Source organism: Barbus barbus (assembly GCF_936440315.1).
Source record: "Barbus barbus genome assembly, chromosome: 7".
Classification (NCBI taxonomy): domain Eukaryota; kingdom Metazoa; phylum Chordata; class Actinopteri; order Cypriniformes; family Cyprinidae; genus Barbus; species Barbus barbus.
Genome location: NC_136735.1, coordinates 8,062,558 through 8,082,743, shown reverse-complemented (window position 1 = coordinate 8,082,743; position 20,186 = coordinate 8,062,558). Strand labels below are relative to the sequence as shown.

Genomic DNA, 20,186 nt, shown 5'->3' with positions numbered 1-20,186 from the left:
CAGTGGAACTCATTCAGATCGTCTGCCAGTCGTTGATTCTCCACAGTGCTGGGGGATGGTGTCTTGTAGTTGGTGATCTCTTTCAGACCTTTCCACACTGATGCGGAGTCACTGGAAGTGAACTGAATCCTTAGTTTTTCAGAATAATTCCTCTTTGCCACTCTGATCTCCTTTTCCAGTGTCTATTTGGTCTATTCCGAACAGTGTCTATTTGGCCTGCTTATACAAAACTGTGTCTCCCTACCTGTAAGCATCTTCTGTGGCCTGATGGAGCTGTCTGAGTTTTGCAATGAACCACGGTTTGTAGTTGTTGAGGTTAATTGAGCCCTGGTAGGAATGCACACATCTTCACAGAAACTGATATAAGATGTTACAGTCTCTGTGAGCTCATCCAGATTGTTTGCAGCAGCTTCAAAAACACTCCAATCAGTAAAGTGCTAACAGGCTTGTAAAACCCAGCATATTAGTTAATATTTATTATTAATAAAGCAGAATAGTACAGAATATGAATGCAACGCCCTGCACGTTAAGCTTTTTCTCCCCCATAGAAAACGCTTAAGGTAGGCTATATGAACGAATATGGTGATTTGAAAATACCAAATTTGTTTACAGTTATGCACAGAAAAGCAGGTGAGCCAAATGGAACATCTTGCATTGGTTCATAAAACGCTTAACACGGCCATAATGAAGATGATAAAAAAGACCAAATATGCTATATTATATAGGCTATGTATTAAAAATATGTACTTGCAAGCCCAAAATATGAGCTGAATTGTACGATAAGTGTTTTCTGCCCCACAGAAAAGCATGCTTAACGGAGTGACTTAATATAAAAAAAGTGATTAAAAAGCTCACGTTTTACATTTACATTTAGTCATTTGGCAGACGCTTTTATCCAAAGCGACTTACAATTGGGGAATACAAGAAGCGATTCATCTTGAAGAGGCAATCAGACAGAGGAAGTGCTCGTAACACCAAGCCTCAGTCATTGTTCAAATAAGTACACGCTAGCAAGGGAAGGAGAGAAAGATAGAGGGAAAGATTAAGTTTTTTTTTTTTTTTTTGAGTTTAGGATATTTTATTAAGTTTTATATTTTATTAAAAATTTACACTAAAAGCAACATGCTAAGAGTTTTTTTTTTTATAATGTTTTGTCTGTGGGGGAGAAAACACTGCGTGTTCCGTTCTGGGCTGTGTGTAATATAAACTGTAAACAGATTTGGTATTTTTAAATCACCGTCTTCATTCATATAGCCTACCTTAAGAGTTTTCAATGGGGGAGAAAAAGCTTAACATGCAGGGTGTTGCGTTCATATTCTGGGCTATTCTGCTTTTTAATAGTAATATTATTAATAAGGTTATTAATATTAGCCTAATTATATAATAGCCTAAAATTATTATAATAACGGCATTTATTATTAAAAACTTTTAGAATGTCCCAAAACCGTGCCTTGAACTTAGCACTGACTATATTTCTTTATTGGGTCCAATTTCAAAATAAAACTTTATGAACCGCTCCATTGTGAATATACGAGCTGTAACGACTGCAAGCTGTAAAGTAAATAGGAAGAGTTTGTCCGAACTCAACTGCTTTTGCAAAAGAACACAAATATCTTTGTGAGAGAACGCAAAAGTTTTGCAAGTTAACGCAAATATCTTTGCAAGGGAACGCAATTTTTTTTTAACATTTTTTACTTCCACCCCAAATTTTTTCCACTCACCCCAAATTTTTCCCACCAACATGTCCCTTAAGGGGCTCCGTAGAAGACTGAAATAAGGATTCTAAAATTCAGCTTTGCATCAAAGAATAAATTACATTTTAAAATATGTGACCCTGGACCACAAAACCAGTCATAAGGGAAAATTTTATGACAACGTTTGAAATTGAGATTTATACATTATCTGAAAGCTGAATAAATAAGCTTTCCATTGATGTATGGTTTGTTAGGATATGACATATTTGGCTGAGATACAACTATTTGAAAATCTGGAATCTGAGGGTGCAAAAAATATATATATATATATTGAGAAAATCACCTTTAAAGTTGTCCAAATGAAGATCATAGCAATGCATATTACTAATCAAAAATTACGTTTTGATATATTTATGGAAGAAAATTTAAGATATCTTCATGGAACATGATCTTTATCCTAATGATTTTTGGCATAAAAGACAAATGGATAATTTTGACCCATACAATGTATTGTTGGCTCTTTCTACAAATATACCAGTGCTACTTAAGACTGGTTTTGTGGTCCAGGGTCACATATATTAAAATAGAAACAGTTATTTTAAATTGTAATAATATTTTCACAATATTACTGTTTACTATATTTTTTAATGCTTATAAGCATTAGAGATTTCTTTCAAAAACATTAAAAAAGAACTACCCCAAACATCTGAATTTCTTAATATTCAATAATTTCTTACATATTAGATATAATTAATTAAATGTGTTGCAAACTGCAAAACACTATATCAAAGCACTGTCCAACAATGCTCAAACTGTTTCCAAAATTTAAAAAAATGTCTTCAAAGCTGGATTCATTGGTCCACAAAACAGACTTGCACTCCTCCAGTTCCTATGTTCTCCTGCACAGGCGGGACTGCCTCTGTAACAAAGGTTTCTTTGCAGCTCCTCACTCCCCTGTGAATCACTGATGCTCAAACATTTGAGTAATACTTTGCTGAGCTGGTATTTTAGGAGCAGCTTAGGAACAGCATAGTTGGTGTTGCAGATGTTCAATTCTTAAATCCTGTGATACCATCACCCACCTTGTCCTGCCTGACCTCAATAGTCCTCATGAGGGCCAATTACTTCTAATTAACTGATGCTTTTGGCAAAAGCAGTGACGGTCACTCCCACAGCTTACTTTACTCTTGAAAAGATATCATAGTACTTTGATATATGCCATGTTACTGAAAGATTACCTTGTTCTGGTATTAACTGGAGCTCAAATTTGGATTCCCCAAACTCTGATTGTTAAAGGGTGTTCAGATAAAATGCATTCTTCTATTCAAGCACAAAAGTCTCAGTTAATGTGAAACATATTCAGTGCAAGTAAAGCTGGTCAGCATTAAAGCACTAACACAAATTATTCTGTTAAAAACAGCCCTTTTTGATTGGGATTAGTTTTCTAGGTGGAAGAACTAAATTACCAACGGATTTCATGGTAAAAAATACCATATTTAGCAACACAAAATCGTCATATATTTGATTAAATCTAGATGTAAAAACATTAGTATTGTGAATATTATTGCAATTTAAAATATCTGTTTTCTATGTTAATATATTTTAAAATTTAATTGATTTCTGTGATGCAAAGCAGAATTTTCAGCATCATTACTCCTTTCTTTAGTGTCACATGATCCTTCAGAAATCATTCTGATATGCTGCTCAAGAAATATTAATTTTTATTATCAGTGCTGAAAACAGTTGTGCTGCTTAATATTTTTGTGGAAACTGTGATACATATTATTCAGGATTCTTTGATGGATTAAAACAAAATATTTGAAAAAGAAATCTTAACTTAATTGTCTTTACCGTTACTTTTGATCAACTGAAGAAAAAAAAAAACATACTAACCCCAAATTTTTAAACCGATAATATACATTATTTTAATGTAGCTTGCCTTCTAGCGTAACTGTGATTTTTTTAAACCTGAGGCATGAGTCGAAATGATCTTCACTGGTAATCCACATTATGCCACGAAAGCCGTTGATAGAGCTTAACTTGTATCGGACCTGCAACGTTCCTTTAAAATCCAGTTTTTAGAGAGAGAATGAGAGAGATTATAGTCCAAGATTTCCTTTCATCACACAGGATTTCACTCTCGCTCTGAGCCGTCTTGCTTCCTCGCGAAGGAACTTCATCAAAATTCATCCTCATCTTGAGAGCTTGTTAACTCTAGATGATTAGGGTGTTATGAGTGGGGAATCTAATTTCAGCTGTGCAAGGTTTAATCTTAATCACCAATTCAGCCCACGAAACCCAGGGCTGCCCCCTAAACCAGCTGTTTGGAGAAAGTCAAATATTGCAGCTTCATGTTCCTGTTATTGCGGTGTGAATGGAGCCAGAGATGACTGCGGCGCCTAGCAAACCTTTGACTGGATGAATATTTGAAAAGCTTTTCGGAGCCGAGCACTTCACTTTCCCAGAGGAGTCTGTGTTCGGGGATGCATTCATTACGGCCTTCATTCTCAATGTGTATCTTCACCCTGTATGATCACCGACCGGCCAAAACAAACCGCAGCAATTTCATCAAAGATGTGAGATGCAGCGATCCCGTAATCAGTCATGATGGAGCCCTCAACGTCCCCCCGTGCACTTTCTATTCTCTGCCAAAATTGCGAGTTGAACCGCTGGCAGCCTTGTCGTCCGTGATTGAGGATAGAATCGGTCGGTTCGCCACCCATTGTGCATATTTATTTACTTCCAATTACCATTCTCAGCCGTCTGTGTCAGGCATACTCATATAATACAATCTTTGCTGGGCACAAAATAAGAAATTTATGAAGGCGTACCTCGGCCATGTGAAGTGTGAGAGACATTTGCATATATCCGCACACAGTCACACAAAGAAAACATTGCTTAATGTTACAAAATATGGTCGAAACGATGGCAATCTACAAGCATAGCAGCATTAGCGTAAGCTTTTGGAGCCCCTCAGCATGTGGCCCCCAGACAAACTGCAATTTTGCGGCAAAGGCAACAGCTGGGCTATCAAGTGCACAAGCCATGCAGAGAATCTCGCATTTGTCAGGCTGCCCGATACATTGTCCCACTAATATCATCATGCATCACGGAATAGCCCATGAATCATCACTAGGCTGCTTCCATTTGGTGATACGGTCAAACATTCGCTCAGAAGCATGCTGTATCATTTTTAGATTTGTAGCAAACATATGGAAGCTGATAAATGAAGCATAAGACGCTATTAATATGAGCAGGGGAAGCACATCCTCTGATTCCATGATAACGCAATAAAATGAGCTAATCCGTACTTGAAAATCATTATGTGATTAATGCGGTTTTGAGAGGCCTCATCACTTCTAGTGTGAGATGAATGCACTTTTCTTTAGGGATCTCAATTTACAGATCTGGCACAAACCACGCTAGCTCCAACTAAGGGCATTATGGGTAATGCAATCACAAACAACATCACTTAACTTAAATAAAAATGACAACAGCAACAACAACAAAGCACCACCAACAACAATAACAATAATAATAATAATAATGTTGTTGTTATTTGTATTTACATTTTGATTAATAATAATAATGTGATCATTTTTATCATTTTCCATTCTTGCTTAAGGGCATTATGGGTATGCAGTCACAAACAACATTTAACTTATATAATAAGAATAAGAATAAGAATGCTGTTGTCATTTTTATTTACGTTTTGGTTAATAATAATATGATAATTTTTTTTATCATTTTTAATACTTGCTTATCTTATCTTATTTACTTTTCTTTATTTTTACTCCCTAAGGTCTATTGTACAAAAATCTGTCATTAAAAAAAAAAGACTTTAAATTTGTTTTAAAGTCTTTAAAAATTAAATGCATTTTTTGTTTTTTACAATACATGAGTGGACTTCCATGTCTTATTTAGACCTCAAACTAATCCTGCAGGAATGTGGTGCTGTTGCAGCAACTGCTCGTTGTACCTTTTAATTATTCCAAATGACTGAACCACATAATATTGGGTGTCATGCAGAATATCTCAAAGACAAAGCGGACCACTGGCAGGTATTTTCTTACGGCTAACCCAGTTAGTTAGCATGAAATTCAGAAGCATTATGTCCAAGGATGTAGTCTTGCTTATTTTCAGCCATGTGACCTGACCTTGCAACTACCACTTCAGTGAGGGCATTACAAGTCACCAATTCTTTATACAGTATGTGTTGGAATCAAATGGATCCAGCAAATCAGTATGTAAAACATTATGCCAAACTTAGGACAGAATATTGTCCATAGAGGTTTTGTTCAGTTTTGTTAAGCTAATCTAATTTATTTCAAATATGACAACTGGTGACTTGCTGTGCTGTTGTTAAGTGGCTAAAAGACGGTTACAGCATCATGGAAGTCTAGAAGCACCCTTAGCTGGTCCCCCATAGCACTGTTCACCCCTAAAGCAGCAGTTACTCACGCTGGCACTGGCCCCAGGAGACACGTGTCCAACCCCAGCAGCAGTCGATGCGGGCGCCGTACCGACACAGCCCATTGGACGAGGCCATCTGTCTGGGCCACCTGTCAGGACACAGTTTGATCAGGCCTTGACCAATCACTGCACAGAAATCAGTTACATGGGAATAACATTGCCAAAGAATTACTATCTATCTATCCATCCATCCATCCTAATACTTGAAAAGTTACCACAAAAAGTTTTTACATTTTTAAGAGATGATGCAATTTATTATTTTGAGGATTTTTGAATCAAGAGTAAATTTATTGACCTTTCAAGACGATAGACTGAAATAAATCAAATGTATTTTTTATTTTAAATCAGTGCTCATATCATATACTTGTGGGACAAGGAAGAATCATGAAAGTTCAGTAAAGTGTGAAATAAAATCGAATTAATATTCACAATTTCAAATTTTTTTGAATGTTTTAAATACATTATATTTGAAATATAACCAGCTCAGTTAATTTTCTTTCTTATTTTTCTTTCTCTGTTTAAATACGGCTAGGCGTATTAAGTAGAAGTTTAATTTTAGGTTGTGTGCTGTGCTTTCCCTGTATCTATTACCCATGATCCATTTACGTTACGTCATTTGACCTGTGTTCATTCCCTTTTACTTATTTTCACAGACCTTAAAAGGTTTTACTTCTTCAGAAAAACATTTGGAGCGCTGCTGGTGGAAAAAAAGAAATCAGTAATCCCGGTGAGTGCTGCCAAGAAACTCTCAGATTCAAAAGCAATTCAGCTGTACCTTTATTTTCCATTTTATGGAAAATCGGTTTTAAACGGCCCTTTCTCTGTTGTTTCCAAGAATGATGTTTTCCAAAAAACTGTCTTGTTCGCTCACATTGTTGGGTCATGTATGATGTAACATATCTCCTTCTAAGAACATCATTCTTATTTTCCATAACTTCCCTCTAGCTATAGGCAGCAGGAGCACAGACGGACTTCATCTTATCAGTGCTCTGTGTGTGTATCCAGAATCAACATACGAGAACATCTGCCTCTGGTGTGGTACAGCACAATGATAACTCACAGTGGTCTTATCTGCAGCACCTGTGTCACTGAGTATAACGGAAGCTTTGTGAATATAGATAAAACCTCACTGGCTGACTGATGCAATGGATAAGACAACAGGAATGATAGAAGTTACCTCATGACTTGCAAATGTGCTAGAATGTGCCAAATTCTCAGGCTTAGATGATCTAGATAGATAGATAGATAGATAGATAGATAGATAGATAGATAGATAGATAGATAGATAGATAGATAGATAGATAGATAGATAGATAGATAGATAGATAGATAGATAGATAGATAGATAGATAGACAGACAGACAGACAGACAGACAGACAGACAGACAGACAGACAGACAGACAGACAGACAGACAGACAGACAGACAGACAGACAGACAGACAGACAGACAGATTCTAATGAACATGTTTGACTACATTAGTCATTTCCATGAGTACAAATCTTAATGTTTAAGAATATAATGAAATTCTAGGGAATTGTGTGCTTCTAATTTTATAGCAACAGTTTGGACAGAACCCTTTTATATTCTAACATGACAGTGCCTCTGTGAATAAGGCAAGGTTCAAAAAGACATGATTGATTCAGTCAGTGTGGAAGAACTTGACTGGTCTGCAGAAAGCCAAGTCCTGATCCCAGCTGAACACCTCTGGTGTGACTTTAAATGCAGACCTTGAGCCAAAAACTCATCAAAAACCCATGAATTTTGCCCACATGCTGCATCGGCTTTGGTTACTATGGATGGCAAGGCAGTGAAAATGCTAATGCGGGCCGTCCTGCTGCCAGTCACTCCAGTAAGAAACTGTGATGGTGGCACTAAATGAGAGTGACAGGCTGAAGGGAAAATGTTTGCGCGTGCAGCTTAGAGAGCGAGAGGAGACTTCAGAACGCCTCTAAAGACACAGCGCGCATGTTAAGAGGATTGAGTCCGGGCTCCAGCCTGTCACTCCACTATATCTCACCTGAAACATACATTTAATCACACACACACACTGGCCAGACTCACTATGTACCAACACATAATCTCCTCTGAGTGTATTAAAAACATAACTTCTAACTGACTGCAAACATGTGCAAGACAGTGGGTGCACGATATGTCAACTATTGCAGTAGTTCCCAGGGGTGCACATGCTTTTTAATTATCTTTTGTATACACATTCAATTCCTTTTTAAAAGTAAGAAAACCAAATAATATATATAGGTTGATGTCAAACTGTGTGAATGGCACACACTGCAGGACATATGTACATAAAGACCCCATACATGCATCTTTAGTCATTTCACTCTCATTTCTCCTTAACAATACAAAGCACCTTGCGATTTTCTTTTTGCATGAAAAAATCAAACTAAACGCAGTTAAAAACCCCACAGAGGATGTAGTTCTCAAACTACTTCAGTTTGAGAAGCTAATTGGTGTCTGTTTTCACCCACAGCATTGCATGTTTTTAAACATGGTGCTTTGGAATAATGCCATTTTAATTATAATTAGAATGCTAAAGGATATTCAGTGTGACTATGAATTGTAAACACATTTATGAGGATTATTATTTCATACATATTTATGAGGACTGGTTTGGTGTTGATGAAAGGGTATTTGAACCTGACTGACAAGGCTATTTAAGGGTACACATTACAAAGGTAAAGGTAGGAAGCTACTATAAAACAAGCTATTTTTGCTGTATTATATTTATCAAATAAATGTAGCCTTGGTCACTTCTTTCGCAAACATTAGAAAATTCTTACTGACCCCAAACAGTTGAATACTATGTAAACAGGCAAAAAAACAATATGCCCAATTATTGATCCCAACATAGGCTGAATAGCATAAAAATTGATCATCAAATGCAAGTGAAGTGTTTAGTATTAGTATTATGTATGTTACTTATCTTAGTATTACGTATTTAGTCTTAATCACATTTTGAGTAGCTTTCACGAATCAGATGAATCTGAGCCAAAATACTGAGTTTGATTTGATGCATGACCTTTGACATCAGTGTAGAAATATAAGAATTATTTTCAGCAAAAAGATGCAAAGGCTATTTATTAAGCTATTCCAACAATGCCCAGCATTTTTTATTTGCATTTAGCTGACTGTGACCCTATCAGAACAGCCATTAGTTGAGAATCACTGATATAAAGAATAATGACTGTCTAGAAAAATAATGAGTATGACAGAGCGGGGTCACAATGCATACTGTCATTCACGGTTGGTCTCCAGATGGGTGGAACACCAAATATGTTCCGACTGGCTGCGATTTTGCCTTTTCACTAAATATTTGACTTTCAGGGAGGACAGAAAGATTGCTTGATGGAGAGCTTTTCAGGCCACCGTGATACAATAATACGACTGCGTCTGACAATAGAAGATGATTCACATAACCTTCAGCACTTAACACAGAAAAGCAAATGAGCAAGAAAGAAGAGAAGTTTTAACAGAGAGGGACAATGAGAGAAAGACAAATCTCCGCGTGTGCAGCACTTGCCCCACGAGAGACAAGCGATTGCGTGCCAGTCAGCAATCTGCAAACTTTGGGCCCGATCCAAAGAGACACCAAACTGAGAGAGAGAGAGAAAGAGTGTTGCCCAGCGAGAAACCGGCGCCGCGCTCACTGAGGTAACAAGGCTGTCACAACAAATCCCTCATCCACCTGAGAAAGTGTCTTTCCTCACCTTGTTAAAGATGCAGCTATTACACAGTTTCAATTTCCAGCTCAGTCTGGCATTAGCGGATTAAACAAACGACAAATATCTACATAATGCAATTCCGGCCCAGCTGCTCAAAGGAGACAACCAGGTCACGAAAATTAGCGGTAGATGCCTTTATCTCTGTGCACTGGCACATTTAAGTCATGAAATATTCACATTTCTATTTGTCTGCGGCAGTCTGACACTCTTCGTGCAGTTCGGTAGTGAGTCTGCACATGTATATGAATGATGACATGCAGCCGGGCTCGGGTGCAAGTGCAGGGGGGTTTAATTACAGCCCTTCACATTCCTCCACCACCTCCACAGGCTGCCAGACAATTAGACACGCGCCTTTGAAACACGCGCTTGAGAGTTGAGCTGTCTTCATTCGCCAGCCTCAATATAGAATACTTGCCTCTGCAGACTGACACACCGGTCAAGCAAAGTCCATCTCATCCGGCGATAAGCGCCAATCAGACGCTGCAGGTACAAGTCTGAAATAAATGCACCTCTGTGGCAGTATGGACAGATTTATGAATCTCCCACAGATGTTTATGAGCATTCGAAGACAATTGTGCTCAACCGATACGAGTTTCATGATGGTCACTGCGGTTATATAGACACCAGTTTGGCTGCTGGAATTTTTTGGACAATCGAGAAAGACAGCAATTGTAACATTTTACAGTAAGCACAGTAACATTAGACTTTGTTCCATTCATAAGCATGTAAACACAGGAGAGAGGAAACGCAGGCCAAAGTGCCAAAGTTTCAACTCTGACCTGTGAATTTGCATGAAGAGTGTTAGGGGTCTGGGGTGTATAAAACAAAGCATGACGAAGGAGTCAAAATCAAAGAGCATTTTAATAATCCACAGAAGGAACTTGGCACAACCAAACGTAAATCCAAAATAATAGCAGACAAAGGAACATGGGAGAACACAGGCTAAATACTAAACGTAATCAGGGAGGAACAGAAAACAGGTGTGTAGCTAATTAATCAAAAACCATGGAAACAAACGAGGCAGGAAGATGGAGACATAGAAACTAAACTAAAACAGATCATACATGTAACAAAGAGAAGATGGTTGACCATTAAAAAACCCAAATGTCACAGATTAAACTTTCGGCTTAGTAAAAATAATTCAAATTTCAAAGCTGCATGGTGTACAGTGCTGCAAAAAAGTGGCGTAAACAATACATTTGAATGTTTTCAGCTTATTATTATTTGTTATTTTTAGTTCATTACTAAAAATAAAAACAAAAGCCTAAGAATGCGATATTATATTAATATTCACTATGTCCTAGTTTGACTGCACTTACTTACTTGACAGTGCATCTTATTTGCTATCTGCTATGCATGTGAATAAATTAACTCACATGTAGTCTAGTTTTTTAGAAATGGAGATTAAAAATGACACTTTTATTAAAAATAGATGCCACTTTTTCAGACCTTTTTGCAGAGGAACCTAATCCTTTTTATATATATTTTTTTTCTAATTGTTAGCACTACACTGAAGAAAAAATAACTTTTTGTCAAAGTTGTAAATAAAAAAAGATTATTGGAATATGTTTTACAAGAAAATACTATTTCTTTTGTATTTTTACTTCATAATTTTACATTTCCTTGTACTTATTTGTAAAATGTACAAGCCATTTCTGAGTGAAATTCTTTTTCAAAGCCAAAATATGAAACTCCGTCATTTAATGCACAGTAAAATAAAGTGCAACCAAATTATTTAAAAATGACATTAAATGACTACATTTAAATTTGGACATTTACATTGAAAGTAACTTGACTACAGACCTAGTGACCAATGCACTTTTGGTCAAATGCACATTCATTGGTCAACTCCAGGACGGGTCAAATTCTGCTCCCTAAGACAATTCAGATGATGAAATGAAATGAACTGAAAGACCACAAGGAGGAATGACCAGACATGTGGACTTAATTTAAGATCTCTAAACTGGCACGTAGTGTAGTACCCCAAGACAAAGTGACTAACAAAGCACTGTTGACTAAATATATTAGAACAATTAGGGATGCAGGGATTTTACATTTTACATTCCAGTGAGTCATAGAAACCCACTGCTCAACCGTCCAAAACCCCAAGTTGGAAGAGTTTAAAAAGTTGGAGACTTTAATGAGTCTGTCTGTAATTGATTACTCTTGTGATCATGTCAGCAAATGACAAGTTGGAGGTTTAGCAGCGAGTCGTCCCTCAGGTGTAGCATAAGCCATTAGACAGGAGCTTAACGGCCCTTGCTAAGGGCCTGCAGATAACGAATGAGCCCCTCACAGTGCACTCATACAGTATATTCTCTCTATGAATTTAGATCGGGGCAGTGAAGCAGGTTTATAAGCAGGGCAAATTGGCAAATAATGGCCCTGATGACAAGCGAACTCCATCACGACTGAAATTAATAACGTACGCCAGCAGGTTAATGTACACGTTCATTACAGTGGGCAGCTCCCGCTCCTGAAATGCCAGCGCAAGCAATGCCCTGTGGAAATGCACCAATATTGTGTCTGTGAGTTACACAAACATTAAGCACATGATGTATGGGATGACATGGAGAAGTTAGAATGTATAGAAAGCAATGAAATCCAGAGTCTTGTCTAAATGAGCGCGCTAAGGTCGTTTGGAAAAATATAGATGACAAACAAATATGCATTAGTTATTCATTATGTCTCTAAAGGAGTGCTGGTAATGTCGTACCAAAAGTCCATTATTAATGTCCCCCTAACTGTGTACGGATGTGTTTGCGAAAGCGCATCATAGCCGTGCTCTGCCTCTGGGCAACTGGCAATGATAAATAAGGGAAATATGAACAAGCAAAAGCTTGAATTTTAACACAGAAAGTACTTCTGCCAGTGAATAAATTTCCAGTCCATTTAGAAGGACAGTTATTGCTCATTTTGCCAAAAGTACAAAATGCTTCCCCAGCAGAGCAGAAGACAAAAGATGCCATAAAGATCACCGCAAGAGTTGCGTTCACAAGTCCAAACTTGGGTGGCCGGTGTCTCAGCGGAACACCCTGTGGGAACCGGCTGACTGTAACAGTGTGAAGCCATGTGTTTTCAACAATGATGTAATTAGGTGGTGCATGCTTAAAACATGACGTAATTAGGCGATGCATACTTAATAAATGATGTAATTAAGCTATGCATACTTAATACGTGACGCAATTAGGTGATGCATACTTAATAAATGACGTAATTAGGCGATTCATGCTTAAAACATGACATAATTATAGGCGATGCATACTTAAGAATTAAGATATGCATACTAAATACATTATGTAATTAGGTGATGCATACTTAAAACATGATGCCAGTAGGCAGTGCATACTTAATACATGATGTAATTAGGCGATGCATACTTAATACATGATGTAATTAGGCGATGCATACTTAATACATAATACCAGTAGGCAGTGCATACTTAATACATGATGTAATTACGCGATGCATACTTACTACATGGCGTAATTAGGCAATGCATACTGAATAAATGATGTAAGTAGGCAATGCATACTTTATAAATTAAATAATTAGGTGATGCATACTTAATACATGGCATAATTAGGTGATGCATACTGAATAAATTACATAATTAGGTGATACATAATTAATACATGGCATAATTAGGTGATGCACACTGAATAAATTACGTAATTAGGTGATACATAATTAATACATGGCGTAATTAGGTGATGCATACAGAATAAATGACGTAATTAGGCAATGCATGCCTAAACATGGCGCAATTATGCGATGCATACATAATATCTAATGTAGTTAAGTGATGCATATTTAATACATGACGCAAGTAGGCAATTCATAATTAATACATGATGTAATAAGGTTATGCATACTATAATGACATAATAAAGCTTTGCAAAGTTAATAAATTATGTTGAAATGCTATTCAAAACCAGTTTTATTTCCATAAGGTGATGTATTACCAAATGAAAAGGGATAGTTCATACAAAAATGAAAATTGTGTCTTTCACTCTCATTTTCAAACTGAATTACTTACTTTGACAAGGTGTTTTGAGCTATAAAATTAAAGTTAGTGGGATCCAAAACACCACCGAACCCCTTTCCTTTCATTTTTTTCAAAATATATTAATTTGTGTTCCACAGAAGAAAGAAATTTGCACTGGTTTGGCATGACATGATACGAGTTCTCATTTTTGGGTGAACTATTCTTAAAATCGTAGGGCAGGAATGAGTGGTTTGTAGGATTTGTTCATATTAGGACCAGTTTTTTTAATGTTGACTTTGTGTGAATTGTTATATACTTTAGTATGCAGTGTGTATGCATAATTCATTAATCCATGAAGTATTACCTTTCATATTTATTTAATGAGTAGGCCTATTTAAGTAATCCATACTTTAATGACATAATTAAGCATTACATAATATATGATGTGATTCAGCAATGCATACTCAATAAAAGATGAATCATAATAAACTGACAGTTGGCACTTAGAACTTGCTTTAAAAGCAGCTACACAATGTGACAGGAGAGATCAATGAACCCATGTAATAATCTCCCAACAGCCATCCATTGTTGAAAGCTTTTGGATATCTCTTTTATTTAGCGCATCGAACTCAACTATCATCTCACCAGCTGATGGACTCATGAACTACACTGGGTGTGTCAGTTTAGCGAGACCCCTAAAATGTGCAGCACAGGTGGGCCTGCAGGGATGGACTGAGAAACCTTGCCCTAAGGTATAGTGAGATACCGCTACTGAAGCACAAAGTTAATTTTAGGCATGGATATTCGATCCCCTTTAATCTCAATGAAGCTTTAAGCAGATTTGAATCTTTGGCACGTTTCTGTTCACCACATATTTCACATTACATGTTGGGGCACGAAACACCTGGGAGCGCGTGCACTGACTGTCCAAGAGGGAGAATAAATGATTCTTAAACACGCATGTTTTACAAACTGCCATCTATTTATGCATTCACAACTACTGATAAGTTAAAGAAGGAATGCCGGGATTTTGCAGTTGCGAACATCTTTAAGAGCAGCTGTAGACGGATGTAAGTTCACAAGTTCACTGTTTGATTGACAACGCAGTAACAACACAAACTTTAAACCCATCTTAAATTTAACTTATCACAACAGCATTATGTCTGTGGTTTACACAGGTTATGCTTTTCAAAAGCGTTGCAGTATTAACAGTAATAGTACTTAAGGCTCTTTTCATGAAAAGTGTGACTTTAGTAAACATATCTTGTGCATGTGTGTAAACAATGACCTTAAAAATGGAAAAACTCCATCAGCCCCGTTACTCTCATATTAGATATAGATTTTTTTTAATTGAGAAAAAGTGCTATCATAATAGCATCATTGTACTTTCAGAATGTGAAGTCTTCAAGCACAAGTGTCTCCTTGATTTTTATCACATTATCAGTGAGGCTTGTCAAGGGATGATCTTACACTCAACCATGTTATCATGATTTCGTACATTATACAACTGCTTATTCAAAACTGGTTGTTTCAAGAAACATCAGCATTAAAATCTCTTTCTAATAAACACCTTTAAGTGTTTTGACCTTGCACACTAATCTAGTAATGGCTTATAATATATTAGCTGTAAAACTGTCAACGCTGTTACTTTTAAGCACACCTATAGCCCAGCAAATATCAGTGTTTTCACATTTATCTTGAGATGATACAATGCAACTTAACACTTATAGAGATTCCTTGTCTGGCAAGATGTTTAAAATCTTAAAGTAGCTTACTTTAAAGACACCTTTAAAAAAGAAAATTACTTTTATTATAAAACAAGCTGAAATGTGCCTACTCTATTACAACACATTGATTCAATCGTCCACACACGTTTAACTGAAGTCTCACCTGCCATCGAAGTCCGCGCTCACTCCGATCCAGCAGGTCCAAATCAACACGAACTTTATGATCCACATCCCCGTGCGTGTGCGGTGCGTATATCCAAATGTCGCCGCTGCTCTCCTGTGTTTGGAAGGGAATGATGGTGAGGTTTAGATCCGTCAGTGTTCAAAGCTTCGAAGCGGCTCGAACAGAAGGTACTGACTGCTGTTCATGCGCGAGAGACCGGCAGCGTGTCTGTCTATGTGCGCTCCGCTCCTCCGCTGGAGAGCCGTGGACTGGAGCGCAGAGTCGGTGCACTCCTCTGTGTGTGTCTCTCTCTCCACTCCCTCTGAAGGAGCGCTGCGCCCAATAAGAAGAGACGGCGCTTATTCCACATACACCATATAATTACATATATATTATTGGCTATGTGCATGCAACATCCAATGTTAATATGACTGTAAAATATTTAATATCATTAATGAGGATGAATGACGTGATACACACACACACACACATTATTATATTTGTAGCAATAGCCAAAAATACATTGTATGGGTCAAAATTATTGATTTATCTTTTATGCCAAAAATCATTAGGATATTAAGTAAAGATCATGTTCCATGAAGATATTTAGTAAATTTCCTAGAGTAAATATATCAAAACTTAATTTTTGATTAGTAATATGCATTGCTAAGAACTTCATTTGGACAACTTTAAAGGCAATTTTCTCAATATTTAGATTTTTTTACACCCTCAGATTCCAGATTTTCAAATAGTCGTATTTCATCCAAATATTGTCCTATCATTACAAACCATACATCAGTGGAAAGCTCATTTATTTATTTATTCAGCTTTCAGATAATGTATAAATCGCAATTTTGACAAATTGACAATTAAGACTGGTTTTGTGGTCCAGGGTCACAGTTGTGTTTATTCTATTCTGTTGATTATTTGTGAAATGTACTGGTATTTCTGAGTAAAAATAGTTTCAAAGTAAATCTTATAACAAACACTTTTTTTGAATATGTTTTAGGCCACTTGTCCAGTATGATGCTAATAAGTCAAGTTTTTTATGTTTTATTTTTTTTTCCCCAGACAGGAGACAGGAGGGCACCTGCGTTTGTCACGTAAAACTGCTGCAAGAAAGATTTATGGTCCTAACTCATCACTTGAGTTTCAGGTCTCAAAGAGTCGTGTGCAGGGTTACGTCTCATTTTCAGTTTCCCCATAGCTTTGGTCAGAGGGCATATGAAATAAGCCTCTGTTTCGGCTCTATTTTCATTGGGTGAACACTTAGACATGCAAGTACGCCAGACCACATCTATATCTGGTCCCATCTCAAAGCAGTCTAGTGCCATATTCATGTACTACACCTAAACAAAGGTACTGTATTACACAAAAATGACAAGGGAACAGCTCATATTGCAGTGGAGTAGTGAGATATTGGAAAGCCACACTCGAAGTGTAACTGTACACAGCCTGGCTGCATTCATACTGTGAACCAAAGTGTCCCATTCCAATGCTTAAATACAACTTTGTGAATTTGTTCATACAAACTTGCGGGCCATATCAAACATTGTTGAACAAGTGATCCTTAAGAGCACTGGCCATTTTCACTGTAAATCAAGAACATATTTTATTACTAAATGTAGAATTCAACTGAAAAAAAAAAAATCCATATGAATTCTTACCTGAACATTTAGACTCTTGTCACATTGTCAACATTTTAATATGTGTCCTATTTATTTCCACATATAAAAATGTGGCCCAGATCGGAACTGAAAATGTCAGATTCAATGCAATTTTTCTCACGAGAGCTTGGGGACAGATTTGGGCTACATTCAGCTGCAGTGTGAATGTACAGTAGCACTAGAATATGTTACTGTAAAATCAGCTTGCTTTCAAATAATATGTTTTTGGCAAATGTCTAAACTGAACAAGATTCCTGCACAGAAAACACAATATATGTCCTGTAATGCAGATCAGTTAATTTCCTTTCTAAATGAAAAGTGCAAAGAAAGTGAAATATGTAGTTTTTTTTATGATATAGTTCAAACATTCAGTACATGGAAAACCACGTGTAGTATTATTGGAAAATGTAATTTTTTTAAATAAAATGCACATAAATAATTCTTAAAATCATTAATTTTGATGAAGCAAAGAAAAATCCAATGAGTAAGATCAAAAAGACTTTAATAAAGCTGCCTTTAAGCCTCTGATTTACTAATATTTTGTGTAATTCTTCAATACATATGTGAAATTATTCAGTGATTATGGCCCCATCCACCCGACATACCAATATACTGCTCTATTATACAACACAGCTTTAAATCCGTAATGCCTCGCAAAGTTTGTTATCGGTGTCAAAGTGAAATGTGCTTCATGTGTATTTTGAGTCCAGGTGAACATGAACTACACAGTGACATTTCAAGATATGTTAAGAAAAGACACGGTCACTATAAATTCATGGAGATCCGTCCACAGCCTCTATGAATGGTGACACTGGAGAAAAACTCATTTTCAACCTCTTCAGAACTGGAGAGCCTGCCGCGCTTTCTGATTAGGTTTTGTCACAGATGAATTTAAGGCGGATTGCAGCTTGATTTGCTCATGAATTTTGCGGCCTGCCATAGGTGAAATTGCACATTGCTCTTCTTATATTTCCAAAGAAACGGACTTTCCTGTTGGAGAGGTAGAGAGGAAACGGGAGATACTGTAAAGGAAGCAATCGCACAGTCTGTATGTGTCATCAGAGAAGCGCTTTCAGCGCCCTTGATGCATCTTTTCTACCTCTTGGGTTCTTGGCTACACAAGCAGACTTTAATTAGCATTGTAGAAAGCACATGAATTAAATTTTTACATCTGCAGAAAGCAAATCTCGTTGGGTGTTGTGGGAGCTTGCCAGGACACCGTTATATGGTTGATAAGGTTTTCAGCTCATTGTTATGCGGTTGCTAGGGTTTTTGGGCAGTTGCTAGGTGGTTGCTTACTGATCCAAGTCGAATGCCCACACCCAAGTCTATATGATATTCTCATGGGGCCCCTTTTCAACTCAAGCCTAAAGGACTTCTTCCATTTGTTATAATGTCGGCCATGTGAAATTCGTTAAGCCTCTGATTTAGGCTGCAACAGTTGGGTTTCAGAAGTAAACACTTATTTTCTCCACAGGGATATTAAATAACTTATGTTCAAAACCTATGTTCTGAGGTTGTTAATTGATGGTATATGCTTTGTTTTGCAGCTGTCCGAAGCTTTTTCGTGTTTTAAAGCTGAATTCATGATAAAACCTACATTACCCATGATGCTGTACACAGACAATTCCACCAATCAGAGAGTTGCAATGAAAGTTGGCGAGCAAATCACGCCAAAATCATTACAGACTCATCCTCAAGTTTCTTTCTTCTATTGAAGAATGTTGGTAACCGGACAGTTGACAGTAGCCATTGACTTCCAAAGTATTTTTTCACTGTACTATGGAAGTCAATGCCTACCATATCAACTGTTTGGTTACCAACATACTGTGCGTTCTTAAACTCATACAGGTTTGGAACAACACAAGGGTGAATAAATGATATTTGGGTGAATTATCCATTTAATCCCTCAAGTACACAGTCTTGTACCATTTCCCCTTTTTTTGCTTTAAATAAAAACAATTATGTGATTCATGCTTGGTTCGTGGCTTATAACTCTTTTAAAATCTCTACGAGAAAAATGAATGAAAAAACATTTTGTAACCAATGCTGCTGAAAAAGTGGACAGGAAATAATGCATTAGTTCACTTGTGTTTCATAAATGGTATGGGAAGAGTTATGTGCAGAAGTTTCAGGACCGTTTCGCCCCCACAGTAGCAGTTCTTAAGCAAAGCAGCAGCATAACTGCGCATAGTACTTTACCTGGACAATGTTTCTGTTGTGTAACCCAGCTCCACACAGAAAATAAGGAGTTCTGGGTTACTGCATTTAATATTTTTTTTTTTTTTTAAATGCCATAAAATATAAAATGGTTGCTGGGAGCTCAGCACTGAGAATCCAATTTACATCCAAATTACAACTAATTAAATCGGAAAAGAATCAAAACCTAAATTGTCTGAATTCAGACAGATTTACTTTGCATCGTGTCCAATAGATGTCTTTTTTCATACAATATGCGAGTAGTTTTCTTCATTACATTAAATCACTCTATAAACGCCTATACTGCAAAAGATTGCTGATAAGTAGTCTTACATAGTACTTTCAATATGTTTTAAGCAGAAGAAAATAAGCTCAACACCAAAACTTTACCTACGCCTCCACTTATGCTGTCAATATTGACTTTATGTGGCATGTTTTTCAGTACTGTGCATGTCAGAACAGTGCATCATATTTTATATTATGAAAATCAGCAATTCCATAGTTCTTTAGAAAGAAAAAACAACAAAAGAAA

The 20,186-nt window shown here is 36.8% G+C and overlaps 1 protein-coding gene across 4 annotated transcripts in view; it reads right to left on the bottom strand.

Annotated features, from left to right (window-relative positions):
* LOC306873227 (nephronectin-like) overlaps window positions 1-16,105 on the bottom strand; it is a 68,545-nt gene extending 52,440 nt beyond the window's left edge. For 3 of the 4 annotated variants that reach the window (XM_079422347.1, XM_079422348.1, XM_079422350.1), the window contains exons 1-2: window positions 15,789-16,096; window positions 6,156-6,256 (exon numbers count right to left, since the gene is read on the bottom strand). In XM_079422347.1, coding sequence (XP_079278473.1) covers window positions 6,156-6,256; window positions 15,789-15,856 — 169 coding nt within the window. In that variant the 5' untranslated portion in view covers window positions 15,857-16,096. Of the gene's footprint in view, window positions 1-6,155; window positions 6,257-15,788 lie in introns of all 4 variants that reach the window. The other variant, XM_079422349.1, reaches the window with a different exon arrangement.
* Window positions 16,106-20,186: the final 4,081 nt, after the last annotated feature.